This window comes from Aquarana catesbeiana, linkage group LG10, assembly GCF_042186555.1.
Source record: "Aquarana catesbeiana isolate 2022-GZ linkage group LG10, ASM4218655v1, whole genome shotgun sequence".
In the NCBI taxonomy this organism is placed as follows: Eukaryota; Metazoa; Chordata; class Amphibia; order Anura; family Ranidae; genus Aquarana; species Aquarana catesbeiana.
Window position 1 is genome coordinate 215,429,649 of NC_133333.1, and position 23,620 is coordinate 215,453,268.

Below are 23,620 nucleotides of genomic sequence, written 5' to 3' on the forward strand. Positions count from 1 at the left end.
AAAAAAAAAACGTAAAAAAAAGTGTAAAAATAAAAAAAAATAAGTAAAATAAAAAAAAAAAAATTTAAAACGCCCCTGTCCCTGGTAGCTCACGCTCAGAAGCGAACGCACGCGTAAGTCCCGCCCACGTATGTAAACACTGCTCAAACCACACATGTGAGGTATCGGCGCGTGCGTTAGAGCGTGTGCAACAATTCTAGCACTAGACCTCCTCTGTAATGCTAAACTGGTACCCTGTAAAAAATTTTAAAGCACCGCCTATGGAGATTTTTAAGTTATGAAGTTTGGCGCCATTCCATGATTGTGCGCAATTTTAAAGCGTGACATGTTAGGTATGTATTTACTCGGCGTAACATCATCTTTCACATTTTACAAAAAAATTGGACTAACTTTACTGTTTTGTTATTTTTTAATTCAAGAAACCGTTTTTCTTCCAAAAAAATGATTGCGCAAATACTGTGCGAGATAAAAAGTTGCATTGAGCGCCATTTTATTCCCTGGGGTATCTGCTAAAAAAATATATATAATGTTTGGGGGTTCTGAGTAATTTTCTAGCAAAAAATGATGATTTTTACATGTAGGAGAGAAGTGCCAGAATAGGCCCGGTATTGAGGTGGTTAAAGTGTAAGGAGGAACTGTATCCGTAGGAATGGTGTGAAGTGTTACAGAAGTTGGCCATGGGTTATAAAGAGTTAACTGTGTTTTAGCAGAGGATAATCGCTTTTAAGATGGAGTGCCACCTTAACTCTGTATCAGTGTGAAAGGTGGCCTCAGCCTGCCTTTTGGGGCACTAGTGAAAGCTTGCTCTGGGTCCCCCATCTGGGTGCAGTAGGCCCTGCCCATATGCAAAGCCAGAAACACCGCATAGAGATGGTGGGAACCCCTCATAAAATGCTTATTAAATGTGCAGAGCTGGGAACTCTACAAAGGGATAGTGGGAACCCTTCATAATTGGCACATCCAGTGTGCAGACCTGGGAACTCAACACAAAGATCTAACCATTACAGATTCAAAAAACTGTTAACCTGTTTAACTTTGCAGCATCTGCCAAACTATGAATTATACATTTTGGCTGAACTGATTATTTAATACAGTCCTGTATCATGCCCAGTCATTCTGGGGTGTAGTGTTATATGAACAAAGTGTGCTGGAATTGCTATATGATCGTGTCCATTGGTCGGTCATGTTGGATGTGTAGTGTCCTATGGATAGAGTCTATTAGAATTGTATTATGATTGTGTCCAATGGTAGATCATGCTGAAACTGTAGCATTCTATGCATAGAGTGTGATCATGTCCAGTGGCGTATAGTGTTCTATGTATAGTGTAATAGAATTCTATGATGATTATGTCCAGTGGTCGGTCATGTTGGGGGTGTAGTGTTCTATGTATGGAGTGTAATAGAATTGTATTATGATCATGTTCAGTGGTTGGGTTGTGTTGGTTATGTAATGTTTTATGTCATATATTTAGAGAGTGAATGTAAAGTTTTGTTAAAGGGGTTGTAAAGGCAGAAGGTTTTTTTTTATCCTAATGCATTCCATGCATTAAAGAGGAGCTCCACCTTAAAAAAAATTATTAAAAGCCAGCAGCTACAAATACTGCAGCTGCTGACTTCTAATAAATGGACACTTACCTGTCCCAGGGTCCAGCGATGTCGGCAGCTGAAGCCGATCAATCGCTCGGCTCAGCCATCCTCGGTCAGGGAATCGGGAAGTGAAGCGCTGTGGCTTCACTGCCCGGTTCCCTACTGCGCATGCGCGAGTCACGCTGCACCTCTGCACTGGTCCCTGTTGTGTTCTGGGAACTATGTGTTTCCCAGAACACAACGGGGGGGGGTCGGCATCTGCGGATATTCTGCGGCTGTCTAAGCCCGGAAGTGGCTGCAGATACCTGTATTAGACAGGTATCTGCACCCCCCTGAAAGGTGCCAATTGTGGCACCGGAGGGGGGGAGGAATTCGATGAGTGGAAGTTCCACTTTAGGGTGGAACTCCGCTTTAAGATAAAAAGCCTTCTGTGTGCAGCAGCCCCCCTAATACTTGAGCCCGCTCTCTGTCCAGCGATGTTCATGAGTGCCTCGGGTGTCCAAGACTCTCCCTTCTGATTGGCTGACACACAGCAGCGGCGCCATTGGCTCCAGCTTCTGTCAGTCAGCCAATCAGGAGAGAGGGGGGGGGCAAACCTCATCTCCATGTCTGAATGGACACACAGACCTGCAGCTTGGCTTGGGTGCCCCCATAGCGAGCTGCTTTCTGCGGGGGCACTCGACAGGATGGAGGGGCCAGGAGCAGCAAAGAGGCACCCGAGAAGAGGAGGATCCGGGCTGCTCTGTGCAAATTCACTGAAATAGAGCAGGTAAATATAACATGTTTGCTATTTTTTTTAAACGAGACTTTACAATCACTTTAAGTGGTCACGTAACATTTTAGGTGGCTTGTGTTGGAAGAACTGCCTTGTTTCTGTCTTCACTGAGTTTTTACATTTCAGATGGTCGGAAGTACTGCATTTGAAGCCAGTAAATATTGAAAATGCTAGTATATATATAGAGAAAAGACTGAGTGCTTTTAGTGATGAGAATGTTTTAGAGCGTCACAGTAATAACACATTCTTGAGTTCAGCGGTGATAACTTTGATGTTTATCGGTTTCTATAGTGAGTAGAAAACATCTCTCTGTTAAATTAACACTTAGCTAGTTCATTGCTGCCAACTGCATTATGTGGCCATATATGGAGCTGTGGCTGAATCTTATTTACTGGAAACAAACCACATATATATATATATATATATATATATATATATATATATATATATATATATATATATATATTATGCTATACACACATTGTGGTATGTCTGCCTAGACATAGATGTTGATTCCCAACTTTCATTCCCCTGTTGAGCTGCTCATACATAGATTGAATTTCAGGTGATTCAGCATCGAAATTTGATCTGTGGATGGCCCCATCACTACCATCCGGCTCATTAACCTTTGAATGGAAAATTGAAGGAGCCTGGTGGAAAGTTTTCAGCTGAACAGTGACTACTGAAGCCAATCAGGTCCAGTCACTGTTCAAGTATTTTGAGAGCTGTGGATGCCCGCTGTCAGAATACAATAGCTGGCAGAGGAAATTCCTCCATTCATGCTGCTTACCCTAAATGGGGGAATCCATTGATTTCTCTTGTTCCGCCCCATGAGGTGTATGATTATCATGATGATCATCTCTCAAAAACTTTTGGGAAAAACTCTGTTTTGCTCATTGCATATCAACATCAAACATTTCTCAAAAATGTTATTAGTCCAGGACATATTTCATAACACCCTTCCTAGGACCACCTCCATTGACATGTTTCACCCAACACTGGGCTTGGACCTTGGACGTTATGGTGTGCTGCCGGCTGTTTTTCTCCTCAGTTCAGGGTGAGAATGAGCCCCAGCTTGGAATCTGCACATGGTTATCCATGGAAGTGGTCCATTATATAGGATTTAAGAGCAACAATTAAACTTTTACTTGTGTTTATTAAAAATGGTCAATCCTTCCAAATCTTCCAGCTGAATATTTTGTTGGTTTATTTTCAGCTGTGTGAAAGTGTGGCAAAAATTAGAACAGTTTATTGCTACTTCATAAGCCGTCAGTAAGGATATCGGATCTTTATAAATGGACCCAACACATGCAGGACAGGAAAGGACAAGCGCCAGACGTTTTGTATAAATGCTTCATTTTTAATTTTCCAAAGTTTGTTTTAAACACAGTAAGAAAAAGAAACCGAATATATATTCACATATACATATGTATAAAAATATCTATCAGAAATGATGTTCCTGCATCAGTATAAACTACAGGGCAATAAAACAATCTTCCAGATAGGGGAGCCCCCAGCCGCATCTCTCCAGCGCCGGCCCCAACGAGCGCCATTATTTTCCGTAGAAATAGAACAGTACTTCATGAAATGCTACACAAGTCAGCTACATGTTTCCATATAGAGCGACACCTGATTTCTCATAAATTAAGCAGAAAATACAAATACAAAGTGTGGTCATAGAAAAGGACATATCAGCTCAGCTGCTGCACAGGAGATGCCCACACTCTGTAGAGGTAAGTGGAGTGAAACTGGATTAGCTGCACCAGATGTGAGTTCATAAAGATCTACAAGTCCAGATTATCTCAGCTTTTCAATGCTCTTCAGAAGAAGATAGGCCAGGATTTGCACAATTTAGGCTTCCAGGATCCCATTTGCTCTATGGCAATCATCCCTTTGGGGGTTTGTACACTTTGTTAAGATAAGTATATCTCGATGATATAAGTGCCTGCTACAGTAAAGCCAACTGTTTGATTTGGTGCTGTACCTGATGCTTATTTATCCAAATTTGCAGTCACTGTACATGTTTCTGCTTTCAAATCTGCATTTTGATTGTATAAACAAGTGAACCTGTAAATACCCAGACATAAAGGACACATGCATTTACCTTAGACTAGGAAAAAGAAAAAAAAAAAAATCTTAAAGAGACCCTGTCACTAAACCTTAGAAAATTGCAGGTAAAAGCACAAAAAAATCAAGTATCTAAAATGATTACTTGCAGTGTCTTTCCTTTCCACAAATACATTTTTTTAATCACTTGCAGTGTGCCTTTAAATTTTCAAAGGAATTTGACTACTGCAAGAGAGTCAGTTCCTCAGCACAAATCCCCCCCCCCGCCGCCGCCATTTTGCACCTTATGGCCCTTTCCTCATATGGGAGTGTCTAATTACTGTCTGTGCAGCCCAGCTCCTCCAACCCTCCCTTTACCTCTCTACATAACCTTTAGGCTGGGTTCACACTTGAGCACGGAGCGGCTCACAGCAGGGGGTCCGGTGCGTCGACATTCACTGTATCAGGTCCGATTTCAGTCTGAATTTTTGGCTGAATTTGGACCTGAAACGTTGTAAAAGACGCACAGGACTCCTGTGCAATGCACACCGGAGATGTGTGAACCGGCTCCATAGAGAGCCGGTCGCGATCTCCTGACATGCGGACTTCTCCGCATCCAATTCGCATTAGTGTGAACCCAGCCTGAATGTGGCTGCAGGAAGAAGTGTGAAGGGGAATATATAAGTGACAGCTCTGAGTCTGCTGGGGTTGTTGACAGCACATCCAAAATGTCAGTGACCAGAAGCAGTCTCGCAGCTTTTGGATGTCTACACAAGAAGGGCTTTTACAGGTAAATGACATGCCTAAAACGTGTTAAATTCATATATAAAATTTATGAAAAAATTGTTGTTAAAATAAATGGTCTGGTGACAGGTTCTCTTTAAAAAAGCTCATTTGTATGAGCCCTTTAAGTGCCACTGGACCTCTGGTACCCCCCACCACCGAAAGCAGCAATTGTTTCTGACGGATTTGGTTTCCATAAACAGTGACCAGGATGGGCTGTGCTCTCATAGAAGGGACAGGTGGGTGTACATGTATTAAGAAGGTTTTATCACTGCTTAAACCATGGATCTGGTTAAGCAGGAAGTGCTGGCTGTACCTCCACCAGTGTACTTTTGGGACATGAAGGATCTGAATGGTTGTTTTAGGTAACGGTTTGATAAATAAAATCCCCTGTGACCCCCTAAATGTGTTCTGTTATTCATATCATATTTCCTACATATTCTGAGTTGTCATTGCTTGGGATAAGGCACAAAGTGGAAGATTATCACCCACAGATAAGGCACAGTCACATCCCTGACATTGCAGTGCCGACCAGCTCCAAGTTAATGCTTTGTAGGCATTTCCCTCTAAATATCTCTCAACCACTTTCTCAAATTAAAAAAAAAAACTTTCAATCTTAAAGAAGGCAGATCTGACAGAAGGTCAGCATCTTGCGTACGCACGACTTGTATCTTACTAGAGAAACGTTTTGTAACTCTACTTCTTATTAGCACTTTTTGTAAAGTCTTTATTGATTCTGATGGAAAACTCGGTGCTGGTTTGGTTGTTCTGTGACACAAGTGAGACACAACCCCCTTCCCCGTTATCACAGAGCCCGTCCATGCCACTCTACACATGCTAATGATTACAGTCATAAGTGATGAGGACAAATGTTCAGCACCAACCTAAATAAACCTGCCATTAAAAAAAAAATAAAAATGTAGGCTGCCATTGCTAAGCTCCTGAAAATACAACCCACTTGGCTTTCATCAGTCATTGGATTTGGGACAAGTATGCAGCAAAGGAAGTCACATCTCCTGGCCCAGGTCAGTGCCTTGGACTGTATTGAAACCATTGGATCATTAGGACTGTCTGGGCAACTGATGTTCAGGAGAGGTCACCTGTCCCTGTAATCCTCACAATACAGGTATCTGTTGAAGATATCTCTCTAATGATTGCACATGGTCCAGAATTTGCTTTATCATAAAATTTCATTGATACTCATCCTACATACAGGAAAAGATTCTGATTGTCTTTAGAGATTAGCTGACATTCCTGAATTTTATTTTAAACTCACCCTGAGCCCATGTTCACATTGAGGGCGGGTTTGAAATCATGGGAGTTCAGCTTAACTCGCACTTCATTGCGAGTTCGGGGGTGATTTGAGAGTCCTGTGCGGGTTAATGCACAGATGTCTATTGAAATCTCCAGGAACTACTTTTGGGAATCAGTGTGGCGCCCCAAAGGCGGTGTCCCACAGATTCAGATGAAACAGTTGCCGGCAATAGGCTCAGTTTTGGCATGTCAAATCGGCCCAATGTGAACAATGGCTAAAAGCTAACATTCACCATCATAAAGGCCGGGGTCCCTCCAAAAGCAGCTGATAAGGTCACATTGCACTGACATGGAGCACTTTACATACACTGCTGCCCTGCTTAGTGGTAATTCTGCTGGCTGAGAACAGGCCAAGTTAATGTCAATGATGGGAAGAGCTCTCTGCCCTCTAACCTGAAGCTGCTGCTTTTCCTCTTTGATCACACTGCAACCCCAACCCCCCTTCTTCTCCTTCAATAAAGGTGCAGACAGGAGGAAGCCCAGGCAGGCTCCGCTGGATGTACAATTCTGAACTTAAGCACCACTTTACTCTTCACCCTGATGCAGGCGAGTTTGCCAAATTAAAGGCACAGTCCACCTTGTGAAAAAATGTATTAAATACACTAGCAATGAGAGAAAAAAAAAGTGCACTTATTAAAAGTTGTGCAATCAGGCCTGCAGAGCATTGTGGGTGCAATACACAGGCTGTTGCATGGTTTACCCTCAGGTCTGTACAGAGGGGTATGGATCTTCTGTAATGTGGTTGGAGGAAGTTCTGAATGGGCTACAAACGAGGCGATGTCACTGACCTGCTGCAGATGGGACTTGTAGTATTTCTTATTGATGGATCCAAGAACTTTATGGTGCGGCTCTTTGGCCAGAGCTACTGCCAGCCACACTAAACTCAGATAGTTAGCAGAGGCACTCTGTGATTTTTTGGGGGGTTAGGATGATGCGGTATGTGATCATGCTTCATGTTGCACCCTAAATATGGGTATAAAATGAAACACTGTCTAAAAGGTGGACTAAGCCTTTGAAAGAAAAGTTATCTATATAGAAATGAGACAAAAAATAAGGCAAAACCCTTTCTTTAATTATTTTTCCTGATCTTAGACGGTCTATGGAGCATACCGCAGAGCACTGAATTGTCTCCCAGCCTGGGAAGGGTTAACCCGGAGGATGTGAGGAATGTATGAAGTACTCTGGCATCCTCTGTCCCCAGATGGGAGCTGATGATATGGTAAGCAGCCTTGTCAGTGCCTTAAATCACCCCTGCAGGCGTGTGACAACAAGCTGCTCTCACAGGAGCACCCAGACATCTATCATGAATGGCAAATATTCCTTCTAGAGGAATGTCCCTGTGCCCTCCATATGGGACTTATCAGAGGAGCGGGGGCAGGGAATGTGGGCCATATGGAGGAAAAGCATCCACCATTCAGCTTCCCCTGCTGTGTTTCCAACAGATAATGTAAGAAAGCAGCTGATTGGATGACTGCTCCTTCAGACACAATCTTTACAACCGGCTGAGCAGTAAACCACAATGGCTCCGCAGAACCATAGCGTATGTCAGTGTCTTAGAAGTGTATGTCCAGCCAGAACTTTTTTTTTTTTACTTTAGTGTTGGATAGACTTAGAAAGGCTTAGAACCTCTGTCAGGTTTTTACTGTAATCCGGGGCTCTGTTAGAGACATTCAACTCCACCTAATGTCGTAGGATCTGCAGTTTCACCAAACAAGAAATGAGGGAAAATTTGCAACAGGGATACAGACAGAATTAAGAAAAAAAAAAAATCTATAACTGGGGGGAATTTTTCCATACCCTCCATAGTATATGTTCAAGGAAACACTCCTTTATCTTATAGGTTTTTTTTTTTTTTTTAAGGACAGGCAAGGTTTAAAATAGAATTCTAACACATGGAAAGGCAAAAAAAAATAAAGTTTTAGACATCACTTTTTATTTATATTATTGAAACTGAAGTTTAATTTGTATATAATTTGCCCTCACTGGTGCCATTCTTCCCCCCTCATTAACATGCTAATGATATTTTAAAGTAAAACCTTTCCATTTTCATTACATAATTTATTATAGAGCCAGATGTCATCACTAGAGCGCTGTGCTTCTCTATGCAATGCAGACAGATCATGGCTGATGGGAGGGGCCAGCAGGTTCCTGTAGATAACTTCCAGAAAACCTCACAGCATGCTCCCCTCAGGTCTCCTCTCAAGAGCCTGCAGCCCTGATGCAAGCAGTGGGCTTGTTCTTGGGAGGAGCAAATGTCAAAATGCCTTAAAGTGATATATTAAAATCTTGTTTTTTTTAAGTTTAAAATGAACAAACATGTCATACTTATCTGCTCTGTGTAGTGGTTTTGCACACAACAGCCTAGATCCTCCTCTTCTCAGGTCCCTCACCTGTGATCCTGGCCCCTTCCTGCTGCCAAGTGCCACCACAGTAAGAAGCTTGCTATGGGGACACCTGAGCCGAGCTGCTGTGTGTGTGTATGCCTCCAGACACAGAGCCTTGGCTCGGCCCCACCCCCTCTCTCTCATTGGCTCACTGACTGATTGACAGCAGTGGGAGCCCATAGCTCATGCAACATCACTGGATCGAGATGGGGCTCAGGTAAGTATATGTGGGGGGGGGGGAGCTGCACACAGAAGGTTTATCATCTTAATACATTAAGATAAAAAAAAAAAAAAAAAAAAAAAAAAACGTCTGCCTTCAGAACTATTTTAAAGAGCAGTGCCAGTCTGAAGGAGTTAGTGTCCCTAGAACTAGCTAATGCTGGACGTCCTACAGCCAGGAAATGAGGTGGACTCCATCTGATATTCTGCAGTTTATAATTCACATTGTGAGAAGCTCACAATGTGCAGTGAAATCAGAATAAGTACGGGAGGAGAGTCTGTACAACTGTGCAAGACTGAAATGAAGGTTTAAAATCATTAAAAAAAAAAAAAATCATTTTATACATATTAATCTTGTTTTTTTTTTAGCCTTTCCACGTGCTAGATGTAAAAATCTGACACGGATTCTAGCCTGTCTGTGTTGCTGTTGGAGATTTTCCCTTACTTGTGAAACCATTGTGACTGGGACAGGAAGCGAGTGGAAATCTTTCCAGTGGAACAGAAGTAAAAAAAAAAAAAAAAACCCAGCAGGGATTTTAATGCACCTCCGTCCATCACAAACTAGAAAGGAAAGTCTTGGCGGGACTTACACTTTAAGCAGTGTCCTTACTACAACACATAGGATTGTCACAGCTGACCAAAGCCAATAGAGAAACATCTTTGGCACACTTGAAATAAAAAAAAAAAAAAAGAACTTTAAATCTGTACAACTATCTCATTAAAAAAAAAAACAAAAAAAAAAAAACTTTCTTATAAAATATATACACATATATTTATCATCTCTATAAAAATACAATCTGGGAACACTTAAGATGGAGAGAAGAAAGTCATGTTGGCGGCTCAGTGAGGAAGCTTAAACAATAGCGGAAATTAGGCGTTTGGGGCTTACGGCATTTTATGCGGTAAAATACAGGCAAGGATTGGCTGTCGTTTGGTTACTGCATTTGCACTTGGGTCCTGAGAAGATTCAATTAACACTGGAGCTCTGTGGTCACATCGAGCACAAAACCTGCACAAGACTTACGTAGGGCTCTGAGCCTTGCGGTACCGTTTCTCCGCTCCGGTACGGATATGACCCGCCTCTGAGGCTGCTACTATTGTAACTTTTTAAAAAGGAAATCAGCTTTCAAGATAAAATGAAAAAGTCAGAAATACTGGCACGACATCGGGAATGATTCTGATTAATAAAAAAAAAGCCATCAACTTGCTCTTCTCTTGGTCCTCGTTCAGCTTTAAGGCAGGAAAGAACCCAGCTAACTTCTTAAGTAGCCACGTTTCTTAATCCCGCCTGGCATGTGGGGAGACCCCTCTTCCCAGAATCCTTTGTGTCCATCTTGCACATTCCCAGAGAGAGGGGCTTTGGTCTTTTTTTTTTTCCAATAAGACTCTGACAGTGTTTCTATTCGTCGTTGTCCGGTTTAACATCCAACATGGCATGGAGCTCCTCTGGTACATATCCCAGAAGGCTTTGCAAGTCACATACAAAGCGGTAGACATAGCGCTTGCCGGCCGTCTTGTGAATGATGTTCTTGTCATAGTAGTATCGAAGGCCGCGGCTCAGCTTTTCATAGTTCATCTTAGGCTTGTTCTTCCTTTTCCCCCAACGCCGGGCAACCTGCAGAACAGAGACAAATGTTATATTTCAAGGGTGGGTTGTTTGAGTAAAGTAACGCCGAGGAATACAGAGGTCGACCTCTGCTTCTGGAAAGTCCTTATCAGGCTGACAATGCTACATCACCTCTTCACAATCAGCAGCAGCGTTGTCAGCCTGCTGTGTGCGCTCCTTCAGTTGGCCGCTGAGCTTCTTATCTGCTAAAGCGGACTGGCAGAGCGACAGACAACTAAATGAGCGCACACAGCAGGCTGACAACGCTGCTGCCAATTGTGAGCCTGGGACATAGCGTTGTCAGCCTGCAAAGTGCTGTTACTGCCCAGATAGCCAAGTAAGGCGCTGCAACAAAGTCACCAAAAATGATTTGCTCTTGAAAACTATATGCAGTATGGCATGATGCCAAACATACTGAAAAATAGATTTTAGGTTTTACAGGCACTTGAAATAGTTAAGGATGAAGATGATGGAGTAAGGAAACTGGGGATGTAAGGAGTAGAGTGCCAGACTTGTCATTTCTGTGCAGATAAAGGTTATTTTATCAATGCATTTCATAAAAAGACAATGCATTTTGTAGGTTCTAAGAGGACCCCTTTATCTGGGCTTAGGGATATAACAGTAAATGTGTTCAGGACAGCAATGGATACAACTCCTGAGGAGGAAGCTTTTTTCATTTACAAATTCTGCTACCAGTATCTAGTATGGCAGCAGGTCCCAGAGTAATGATCCCATAATTCTGTCCAAACAGAGGGAAACTTTGCCAGGTACAATAGGGATAGGTTGGAAGTTACCCAAAAATTAGTAATTTCAATAGTGAAATGTCAAAAGAAATCCAAGAAAAGGAATAATAGAAGAATAGAGAGAATTAATGTCAGAAAAAAAGCTACAGTATAAGAACATGATACAAAATACAGATTATAATTGGATAATACAGAAAACACACGATTGGACAGCAGTGACTTACAGATCCCCCCACAGCCTAAAAAGCGTTTTCATTCACACTCAACCCCCCCCCCCTCCTCCCAACAAGAAAAGCCACACCACTCACCAGGACTCTACTAATAGTCATTCTGGAGGAAATGTCCGCATTGTTAGTTACAGAACTGTGGGGTTGATTTATTAAAACTGGAGAGTGCAAAATCTTGTGCAGCCTTGCATAGTAGCCAATCAGCTTCCAGGTTTTTTTCGTCAGAGCTTAACTGAACAGCCTGAAGTTATAAGCCGATTGGCTACCAGTTTTTTGCACTCCAGATTTCGTAAATCAAACCCTGTGTTACAGCAACAGCGTGAAACGGAGAATTTGAAGAGGTTACATGGAAAGGGAAAGCTGTCTGGTGGAATCTGGGGGGAGGGGGTCTGGACAACCTTTACATTGTTCACTAGGAGTCAGCACGCCATAGACCCCATTAGGTGGAAGAGAATACACCTGTGCCTTGTAGCCAAGGACTTAGAACACCAGAGGTGAGTTGGTTCTAAACCAACATCTGTTGGTTATTAACTTATGTTTACAGATGCACAATATTTAAATGGTCTAGTGAACTGTCCAAGTATACTTTGTAAGTTTCGATATCCTGTAAGTGTATAGGATGTTTCTACCCTATAGGAGCCTTTGAGGGATTGCCCACATAAAGTCAGTAGAGAAGATGCTCAGTGACTTCTTGTGCGTTTTATGGATTGAGTTGTAGATGTAGGAACTCTCTTGATCTCCCTATACAGGCTTCCACGTAAGTATAACATGTAACCATAAACATGCAAAGAGACCTAATGATCAGTAGAACATCAATCCACTTATTTTCAGTCTTTTTATTGGGATTCTGAAAAAAGGATCCAATACCGCTAAATAATTATCAGCTACAAAGATAAGATGACTGCCCTGTCAGCAGGTACTTACCTCATCTGGGTCAGACAGTTTAAACTCCCAGCCATCCCCCGTCCAGCTGATGAAAGACTGGCATGACTTGTCTGTAAGGAGCTCCAAGAGGAATTGCCAAAGCTGGATTGGTCCACTGCCTAGGAAAGACAGAAGAGAGGTCAGCATTGTCTATATATTCCCACCATCATAGATGTCCTCATCACACAGTCATAGAGAAGTTATATCCATTATGACCCACCAGAAATAGTACAAGGTACAAAGTAAGGATACAGAGCAGAATCCCTAGAAAGCTCTCCCTGTCATGTGTTCCCCATATGATCACCCAATATTTAAAGTAGATTTAAACACCAACTGGGTGACATTTAGCTTGCTCAGTGCACTGTTCATCATAAACCATTTGATTTCTTTTTCCATAAAACTCTGTTTTTACTTCTCAGTGCTGCTCGTCTCCTTCCACTACTTTTTCTGGGTTGCACATCTTTGCTCTGGACTTGCTTGCTGATAGTGACAACAGTAGACCATCACTATGAAATGTGTCCGTAGTCATCTTCTGGGGTACATGTGACATGGTGACAATGCAGGAGCACCACTGGGAGACCTGGACATAGTATTGTTACCCACAGGAAGTGCCTGGACAGTCTAGCATCTGCAGATGTGCGATAGTGGTGTGCCTGCCCTTACTTCTGTGTTGTTGTCTGACTATAGACATGTCTGATCCTCTACATTGTAACATCCATGGTGGATTCTAAATTGCCTCCCTGCAGCCATCTTGTACACTAGAACAATATTTCTACACACAGGGCACTGCCCATGGGCCTTCGCACTTTATTAGCGAGACATGTGACCGTTGGATTCCTGAGCATGGCGCTGCTCTGGAAAGTCCCGGAGCAACTGCAAATTGGCTGATAACAGCACGCCTCTGTCCTTCGCTGCAACCCAATGACCCATAACCTGAACAGGGTTCAAAGACTGAAACCAGTCAATGGGACTCACATGCTATTCCTGTGCACAATGGAGCCTGTGTTAGGCCGCAGCCAGTGATGGCGGGCGCAGAAACAGACTTATTATGCCCGTCACATGATAGGAATGCACTGTCCTCACTGGGAAAATATGTCTCCCCATTCAGCTACAGGGGAACCCTGATTCTAAAAATACTGTTGGCCAGAGACAGAACCCCCATTCTGCTCGCCAATCTCAGTTCTGTCTGGTCTCCAGCCACATAATGGACATTTTAACACAGTTGAAACACAACGGCCTTTAATATGCGCACAGAGAAGGCGGTTGGGGTGGGAAGGGGGGTGCATTTCAGATTCAGAGAGTGCAGCCCAAAGCTTGCCAGGCACAGAGCAGCATCAAACTGAGCGATGCTTTAGTAATCTAGAATTCACTGGATGGGGATTGAAACGCGTTCCGACCCATGCACACGTTTGGCTCCGTTTTTCAGGCCACAGCTGTTGTGCACAGTGACCGCAAACCCCAAGAGGGCCCTGTGAATGGAAAGTTCCCAGGCTCACAAGAGCATTTTCTGTTTAAATAAGGAAATATTTCTGCAGATATCGCATGGCCTGACACTGGGGTAGTGGCCCCTGCAGAGGCGCCTCTCACCCTCTGTTCTGTGTTTAGTCTTTGTATACAGTAACTTTTATATACACACACACAGCAAACTGCACATCTGCCAAATACAATTCACTCCATATAATCTGTCTGTACGCCAGCACCACAGCTTACTGCAGCCTCATCACCGTAACGGCTTCAACCTGAAGCTCATTTGGTAGAGGGCGCATCTCCATTACAAATGTGACAAGGAAAACCTGCAAGGCTACAACTATTAAGGAACTACAAATCTCAGCATGTCCTGCAGTGGTAAACTCCGGAAGATCAGAACAACTGCGGGGTCTTGTGGTTCCTCAAAAGCCAGAGTCCTGCTTCGCTCAGACACTTCAATCTAAGATGCCATATCCGCAATTGTCCTTGAATTGCAGAACTGATCTTAAAGTATGTGTGAACTCTAACTAGAGGACATTTAGTTTTGCTCTGTGTATCATTAACAGCTGCCATGTTTGTTTTTCTAAAACTCTTGTTTTCACCTTTTTCTCGTCCTTGGTTACATGATCTCAGGGCTGCTGAAGTCCTGCAGCCTCTTTGCAGCCACTTCCTGTCTCCATGCACTCAAGGGATGTCTGCGTGGCCTTTCCCAGTGTGGGTTTCCTAATGGTGACAACTGTGGACCATGTCTGTGTAATGTGTGTTGAAATGTCCACTTACAGTCTCCATCAGAAGCCCATATGACAGGGTGACATCAGAAACACTCAATTAGGAAACGGATTGTTGTCATCCAATTATAAAAAGTGCTGAACAAAGACTTTCATGGCAGGATCACCAGGAGCTATTAATAAAAGCTGCAGATTTAACCAGTGGCAGGTGGTGCTCAAAATTTTTTGGGGGGCGGCATAAACTATTATTACCCCTGCGGGAGACGGACGGCATCCGTTACACCCCAAGTCCTAAGACTTCCTGGCCAATAGGGTCTTCCTAAATGGCTGGGAGAAGAATGAGGGAGACAATAGTGAATATTCATTCACTATTGTCACACAAGCCTATTAAAGCCTCTGGCTCTAATCATACTCTTCAAAAAAAAAAAAAAAATTGGAATCCATGTGGCCGGCGCCCGCACGTAGATTAGGGGGCCAGATACATGGATGGGGGGGTAGCACCCCTGCATCCCTAACGGACGGGCCGCCACTGGATTTAACATTATTAAAAATGACATTAACCTGCTACAACTTCTATAAGATTTTAGTGATTGGGTTTACATCTACTATAACGGTCTGCTATAAGCCTGTATAAACCCCAAACCAAAATATTCATCAATCTGCAGCTCACAGACTGGCGAGTCCAGAGAGCCTCCCAATGTGGGGTCTTCCTGGCGCTGAGTGGGCAGCGCTGACCTGAGGAGAATGCATGCGCTCTTTCTACTCTCACAGAGAAGGATCATGTCTATGTCTGACTTGTGTACATATTTGTGGTCAGGACAGTGCAGATGTATAGTTTGTATACGTCTTCTGTGTTTAGGAATGAGATTTGTTGCTGAGGGCTGTGTCCATATGTGACCAGCCATTGCTGGAGCGCAACTATGTCCTCAGGGACCCTGCACGGCATGAATTACTGTGTACAGCTGCAGAAGTATGCAGAGAGAAATGAGAGAAGGACTTTGCAATGTGTATATAAAAGTGTATATATTGATGTGTATATAAATAGTTATAAATCATTTTCTGCGCTTTTTATAACAAGGATTGAAATAATTGCTTACAAAATTAGGGAAAATGCTACAATAAAGTATAGAAGTAACCTGTGTGTGTGTGTGTGTGCGTGTGTGTGTGTATATATATACCCATACACACACCGCCCACTTTATTAGGTACACCTGTTTGCTTGGTAACACAAATTGCTAATCAGTCAATCACATGGCATGCCATTTAGGCATCTAGATGTGGTGAAGACAACTTACTGAAGTTCAAACAGAGCATCAGAATGGTGAAGAAACGAGAATTTAAAGTGGTTGTAAACCCTTACAATTCACTTTTTGCTACAGGTAAGCTTATAAGGCTTACTTGTAGCTACCCCGGATACCTCCTAAACCTGCACGATTTAGGAGATATCCCATGTATCTGCATGTGCTAACATCATCGGCACATGCACAATGAAGCAATGGCACGTACGTGCCGTTTGCTTCAGTGAGTGTGCCGTTACCGGCGGCTCCCGCGCACATGCGCGGGAGTGACGTCATCGTGGCTCTGGCCAATCACAGCACCTGAGCCGCGATACCCGGAAGTAACTCCGAGAGAAATGTCGCCGCCTTGTGTTGTGTACGGGCACCGCAGCGGGGGCTTCGATCTCAGGTGAGTATTACATAATGAGGTAGTAATAGTATGCTATGCATACTAGCTCATTATGCCTTTGTCTTGCAGGTCTTTTTTTTTTTTTTTTGCATGTGGGTTTACAACCACTTTAAGTGACTTTGAACGTGGCATGGTTGTTGGTGCCAGACAAGCTGGTCTGAGTATTTCAAAAATTGTTGATCTACTGGGATTTTCACACACAACCATCTCTCGGGTTTACAGAGAATGGTCAGAAAAAGAGAAAACATCCAGTGAGCGGCAGTTGTGTGGATGAAAATGTTGATGTCAGAGGTGAGCCGAAAATGGGCAGATGACAGAAAGGCAACAGTAACTCAAATAACCACTCGCCACTCGTTACAACCAAGGTATGCAGAATACCATCTCTGAACGCACGACACATTAAACCTTGAAGCAGATGGGCCACAGCAGCAGAAGACCACACCGGGTGGCATGCCTGTCAGCTAACAGGAAACTGAGACTACAATTTGCACAGGGAAACCAAAAATCGTCACCAAAATTGGACAATCGGAGATTGGAAAAACGTTGCCTGGTCTGAATTGGTCTCAATTTCAGCTGCGACATTCAGATTATAGGGTCAGAATTTGGTGTAAACAACATGAAAGCATGGATCCATCCTGCCTTGTATCAACAGTTCAGGCTGGTGGTGGTGTAATGGTGTGGAGGGATATTTTCTTGGCACACTTTGGGCCCCTTAGTACCAGCATTGTTTAAACACCACGGCCTGAGTATTGTTGCTGACCATGTCCATCCCTTTATGACTACAGTGTACCCATCTTCTGATGGCTCCTTCCAGCAGGATAAGGCCCCATGTCACAAAGCTCCAATCATCTCACCACTGGTTTCTTGAACATGACAATGAGATCACTGTACTCCAATGGCCTCCACAGTCACCAGATCTCATCCAATAGAGCACCTTTGGGATGTGGTGGAATGGGAGATTCGCATCATGGATGTGCAGCCGACAAATCTGCAGCAACTGCGTGATGCTATCATGTCAATATGGACCAAAATCTCTGAGAAATGTTTCCAACACCTTGTTGAATCTATGCCACAAAGAATTAGGACAGTTCTGAAGGCAAAAGGGGGTCCAACCCGGTACTAGCAAACCTAATAAAGTGGCCGGTGAGTGTATATATAAACAATGTACCGGTTCTAAACCATCGATATACAGTATCACCATCTGATTCTTTGTACCTTTATTTCCTATCACTTTTATATGTATATTAAAATACTTGTGTCACTGGATGAATATTGATTGTTTAGAAGTGCTACACTGTATGTGTGTATTTATATATACATACATATACATATATATACACACAGTGTACACAAGGGAGCTGTCAGTGCTATGGGAAGGCGTCAATCCTGCACTGACCATATAATATTGCTCCAAAGGGAACACTCCAAAAAGAACACATTTTTCATTCAAAATGACTCTGGAGACTCGGCCTACCTGCTGTAATTCTGCCAGTCACCTCTGCCCCTGACTGCCCGCTACCTGAATCCTGTAAAAGCCACTTCTGAATAGCCGTAAGCCTGACAACCTAAAGACTGGAGTGTAGCCTGGTCCCAGCTCCACCCCCTCTCTGACCCCAGTGATGGTCGAACCACATAGGCTGATTTAGGTGTGCACAGTATCCTGTGACAGAGAAGGCATTCCCTATAAAATTCAGGTTAAGGTGGCAAGGATTTATTTTTTTACTTTGGCACAATTGCAATGTTTTCTGGATAATATCAGTTCTGGTTTTACTTGCTGCCTGCAGTTCAGTTGCTCTTTAACAAAGAGGCTGCATGGTACTTATAACCAACAGTTACATCTCATATATATGCGAATGCTGTAACTTTCTTATGACAATGCACACATAGATCTGTGTCACACTGCAATCTTGCTATATATCTCTGTGCTGGGTGGTTAGTAAGTGCAGCATAGGGTGGTGTGTAAAGTGCGTGTGCCTCAGATAATATCAGCTTAGTCACACAGAAGGTGTGAAAGTGAATTGTGACGGAAACCTCTCGCCGCTTCTCACACTGCTCAGAGCAACTTATCAAAGTGAAAAATCACGACCCAATTTAAAAGGCTGCAGAAATTGAGCTAATTCTGCAAGGTGCTGAGTGGGCGGACTGAGAAGTGTCTCCACCACCTCGGTCTCTTTATCCATACTGGCTGAATGAAGAATCTGAGAAATTCTAAGTATTAGACAAAGTAGAACTGTCACCATGAGGCCACAGTTGTTCCCCAATTATGGACCTTTAAATGTCCCGTCCCCACACACACACACACACACTATAGACTTTCATGTCCTGTTCTTCTATACCCCACTATGTACTGATAAATTTCCAAATGTCCTCACACACTATCAAACTGTATACCTCTAAACGTCCACCCTCAATTTTGGCCCCCCTAACTCTAAATGTCCCCCCTCACTTATGCTTGTACACCTCCAAGTATCCCCACCTACTAAACGACGCTATGGCCCATATACCTCCAAATAACTCCATACTTTACCCCACTATGGGCCCCGTATACCTCTAAATCTCCCCCCTACTATACCTCACCATAGATCTGTGTACCTCCAAATGTCCTCCCTCACTAAGGGCCCAAAAAAAAACAAAAAAAAAACGCCCTACTGGCCCCTACTATAACCCACGTATCTTTAAATGCACCCCCCCCCCCTACTACATCCCACTATAGGTTCATATACCTGCAAACACTGCCTCTTACTAAACCCCATTTTGGATCTGTATACTGCCAAATGTGCTCTCTCCACTATGTCCTCTTCTACTATACCCCACTATGGGGCTGTATACCTCTAAATGTCCTCTTCCAGCATACCCTAGTATGGGCTTGTATACATCCAATTTTCACCTACGGGCTCATATTCATCAAGATGTAGACCTGCTATACCTCACTATGGGCCCATCTACCTTCAAATGTTTTATTTATTTTATTTATTTTTATTTATTTCAGGTACTTATATAGCGCCGTCAATTTACGCAGCGCTTTACATATATATATATATATTATACATTCACATCAGTCCCTATACCCTCAAGGAGCTTACAATCTAAGGTCCCTAACTCACATTCATACCTATACTAGGGCCAATTTAGACTGGATCCAATTAACCTACCAGCATGTCTTTGGAGTGTGGGAGGAAACCGGAGTACCGGGAGGAAACCCACGCAGACACAGGGAGAACATGCAAACTCCAGGCAGGTAGTGTTGTGGTCGGGATTTGAACCAGCAACCCTTCTTACTGCAAGGCGAGAGTGCTACCCACTGCACCACTGTGCCGCCTCTAGTATACCCCCCTACAGACCGAAAGAGCTCCAAATGTTTTCCATACTACACCAAACAATTGGTCTTGTATACTTACAAATGCTTGCCACCCCCCACCCCCCCAACTGCCTGTACTACAACCCACTGAAGACCTGTATATGTCCGAACATCTTCACATCTCCTCCCCTCATACACGCTACATCAGGCCCACTGCTTCTGTCACACATTGTCAGCCTACCTGTGTATCCTGCAAGGGCAGCGGCAGGGATGACTGGCTTGTCTTTATTCAGCTCGGCCCGGTCCCTCACATAGTCCTTGAAGGTTCCTTTTGGTTTGTGGTTGGGCAGTGCAGGTGGGTAATCCTCCGAGTCAAAGCTGTCATACGATGGGACACGCTGCAGGCTATTATACGAAGACTGGCTGCTCCATGACTGAGTGAGGCGGTCACAGCTGTCGTGACTCTCGATACTCTCAAATGACTCCTGTCCGCCAAGCTTGCCTGTCCACAAACACCAGCCCGTTACTTAAGTGACAGCTGAAACCTTGACAAAACAACGTCTCGCTAGTGTGGGGTCAAAGTTCTATCTGTGGTACCCGCATTAAGTGGCATTGACTTGTGGCAAACGGGTCAATCGACCCACGGCAACCAATCAGCTGCTTGCCTTCAATGCACAGTCTGCACTAGAAGCATGGCAGCTGGAAAGTGAGTGGCTGCTATGGGTGGCAAAGACACTAAGATCTTATGGGTCATGTCCGTGACAGCGGACATGCTCCGTAAGGATTTTAGATCAGAGGAGTTGTATGATATTACCCAATCCAGTTTAATACGGATGACTAAATTTGGTGAGACACGGAATGAATGTTTTCAGAGTTTTACTGTCTCCCATGTGACCGGCCAGACCTATTGCACATCATCCGTCATATCTGAGATTTAGCTAAACTGGGCATAAGTTGTGACAATCACACTGGGCATTATCACCCTCCGTGTTGTTTTAAATCAACCAATCATATTCTCTCTATTCGTTATTTTACCAGAGGCGGTCACATCTAAATTGGTTGCTATCAGTGAATATTTTTTTCTACTTTGCTAACAGAGGCATAGAGAATTTAAATTATTGTAAATTTATATGGACTTTTCAGAAGATTCTCAACTGCCTTCCAGCTACACCCAAACAGAACCTACATTAGCACTGCAATACATTGAATTTAAAAAAATTGCGCCAAATGTCAAAATGCCTAAGAATTCCCTAATGAATGAGAATACATGAAGGGGGTGGTGATTTGTATGTCTGTTCTGACTCGGGCAAAGCTGCGGCTGTCTGTGGATCCCTCTTACCTCGACTGATCCTGCCCACACACATGTTGTCCGGTGACACCACCTCCTGCTTGATAGTGAAGTAGTCTCCCTGGAGAGAGTCAGGCTGTAGGGGGTCTCTCAAGATGGGGGAGGGGTAGTCCGTCTCATATTTCAAAGACAAGAGTTCCTCCGAGCTGATGGGGTGGAGGGTCTGGTAGGATTCTGTGATAAAGCTTGGCTCTGAGAACTCCGAGGGGGGAACGCACTGTGCATGTTCGCTTCCGTAACCTGCAAGAGAGGACAAAGCTGATGTCACCGAGAGGATACAAACCATGGCTGATGACATACAAATTAAAACAAATGCTGACCCTAACTGGATTACATTTTGCTTGCTCTGTGCAATTGTCCATTTTAAAAAGGTAAAAATCTGGATTTATCCTTTTCCCCCCTCATTTTGCTGCAGGTGCCCCCAGGCCCCCCTCCCCCCCTGCTGTCAATCAAATCCTGTGACACGCAAGCGGGGTGGGGCTGAGTCCCACTGTCTATGTCAATGGACGCAACAGCGGGACTTGGGAGCGCATGGTGCCCCCATTGAAAGCCGCTCTCCGTGGGGGCACTCGAAGGGGTGGAGCCAGGAGCACCGGCGGGGCAACCCAGAAGAGGAGGATCAGGACTGCTCTGTGCAAAACCTTTGAACAGAGCAGGTACATGTTTGTTATTTTTTTTCTAAATTATACCTTTACAACCCCTTTAACTAGAAAGAGGCAGATTTTAAAATATTGCTAATAATAATAAATACTAACTAAGCTTCTATGAGATTTTACTAAGTGGGTTTAGCCTGCCCTGTATTAGACACGCACTTCAAACACAGGAAAACCATGTTTATCTATACACAAGCCATTTAGTAGTAGAATTGCTAGACGGTAGAGATTTTTTTCAGAAAAAGACATGCAAAGTCTCTTCTCTCAAAAAAACTTCTCTTTCCACGGGCATTATTTTATTTTTTTGTATACACTGTGTGGTGCATGTGCCATGTAGGATTCATTCTCAGATCATTTCCAGCATCGGTAAGATGTGCCAGGGATGATGTAACTTGCGGGCGCATGTGCAAAAGCTACATTTGTGCCCGGCCAATGGCTGAAGAGAATTGCCGTAGGAGCCACATGAATTGGCAGTAGAGATGGCGCTGTTAGGGGACCCAACGGTAACAAGTGCGTGGACCTGCCATCTCTGGTGGGACAGCACAGAAGGAGGTAGGTGTGTGCCATAGCCTGCTAGTATCCTGTGAATACTTGCAGATTATTTTGAAAGCTCGCCCCCACCAATGAAGTTTACTTCTGCTTTACTCAAACACTGGCACAAATTCAGCTTCAAAAAGATGAGAAGTCTGGCGACGAGTTGCAATGTCAAGTAAAATCCATAGAACCTTTATTATTATTTCAACAAGACAAGACAAAAGAGGAATCCTTCGCACAGCAAGGCTGACGTGTATCAGGCTTTCCCTGACCTGGCACCATTTTTTAAAATAAATTATTTTTTATGAATTTAGTTTCTTGCATAAACAATACACAGAGAGATACAGACATGGCATCCATTATAAAAAAAATGACTGACGTCAGAAAACACAAGATAGTATAAAACAAAATGCAGTACAGAATATCAGTAGTTCTTAATTGGACTAGTATCAAGTCAGAAACAGTAACTGTCATAAATAAGATACTCACACATAAAATGGTGTAGAGAAAGGGAGGCAACAATCCTTATGGTTTAATTCTGATATCAGTTTTGCATGCAAGATTTTGTATTTTTAAATATATTCAGATAGGAACCAAGGAAACAGAGAAATGAAGGTTCTGGCTCAGTTTTCTTCATATTTCTTTGTGCTGATACAGATAATGTAATAGAGATAGCAGTGGGTTGCAGCTGTCCAGACCTGGGCGTCCTTCACAGTCTACATATATTGTTCAAATTTGTGGGTCTGATGGCTCACAAAACGATCATTCTGTGTTTGAGTACCTTACACTACGATGAAAGGACCACCATAGAATGCTGTGATGTATTGTCCTGCTGGGCCCCCTAAGAGCAGTGTGCACAGCAAGCTTTTGCAAAGCAATTGTAAAGCTTTCAGCAATCTTTTGCAGATTTTGTTGAAGCCTTTTAAAGAAAACTTTAGTTCCAATATGGGGTTGTTATACATAAATCATGATGTTAGTGCTGACTGTAACTTTAAACAAGCTGCTAGCAGGCTTTCAGCAAGCTTCAAGTAGTCAGAGTTCAGCTCTTCCATTATAATCTGTGATTAAGATCTTTGGGCTCATTCACATGCGAGGTTGGTAAAACCAGTCGGTTGAGCCACGGTTTAACCAACCACCTGCCTGAACACTAACACACAACTGCTCAAAGCTGTACACATGGCATGGCAAAATTTAAACACCACTAATGCAGCTCTATTGAGTCATGCAGGAAAAGCATCACAACCATGTGCATGCAACTGCATCAAGGTAGTACGTCAATTATAGGGTCAAATCAGGGG

At 43.4% G+C, this 23,620-nt stretch overlaps 1 protein-coding gene across 1 annotated transcript in view; it reads right to left on the minus strand.

Moving 5' to 3' along the window:
- Nucleotides 1-3,698: 3,698 nt before the first annotated feature.
- ETS1 (ETS proto-oncogene 1, transcription factor) overlaps nt 3,699-23,620 on the minus strand; it is a 50,565-nt gene continuing 30,643 nt past the window's right edge. Inside the window, exons 5-8 of the mRNA XM_073603287.1 lie at nt 21,127-21,375; nt 20,029-20,289; nt 12,609-12,727; nt 3,699-10,723 (exon numbers count right to left, since the gene is read on the minus strand). Coding sequence (XP_073459388.1) covers nt 10,508-10,723; nt 12,609-12,727; nt 20,029-20,289; nt 21,127-21,375 — 845 coding nt within the window. The 3' untranslated portion in view covers nt 3,699-10,507. The remainder of the gene's footprint in view (nt 10,724-12,608; nt 12,728-20,028; nt 20,290-21,126; nt 21,376-23,620) is intronic.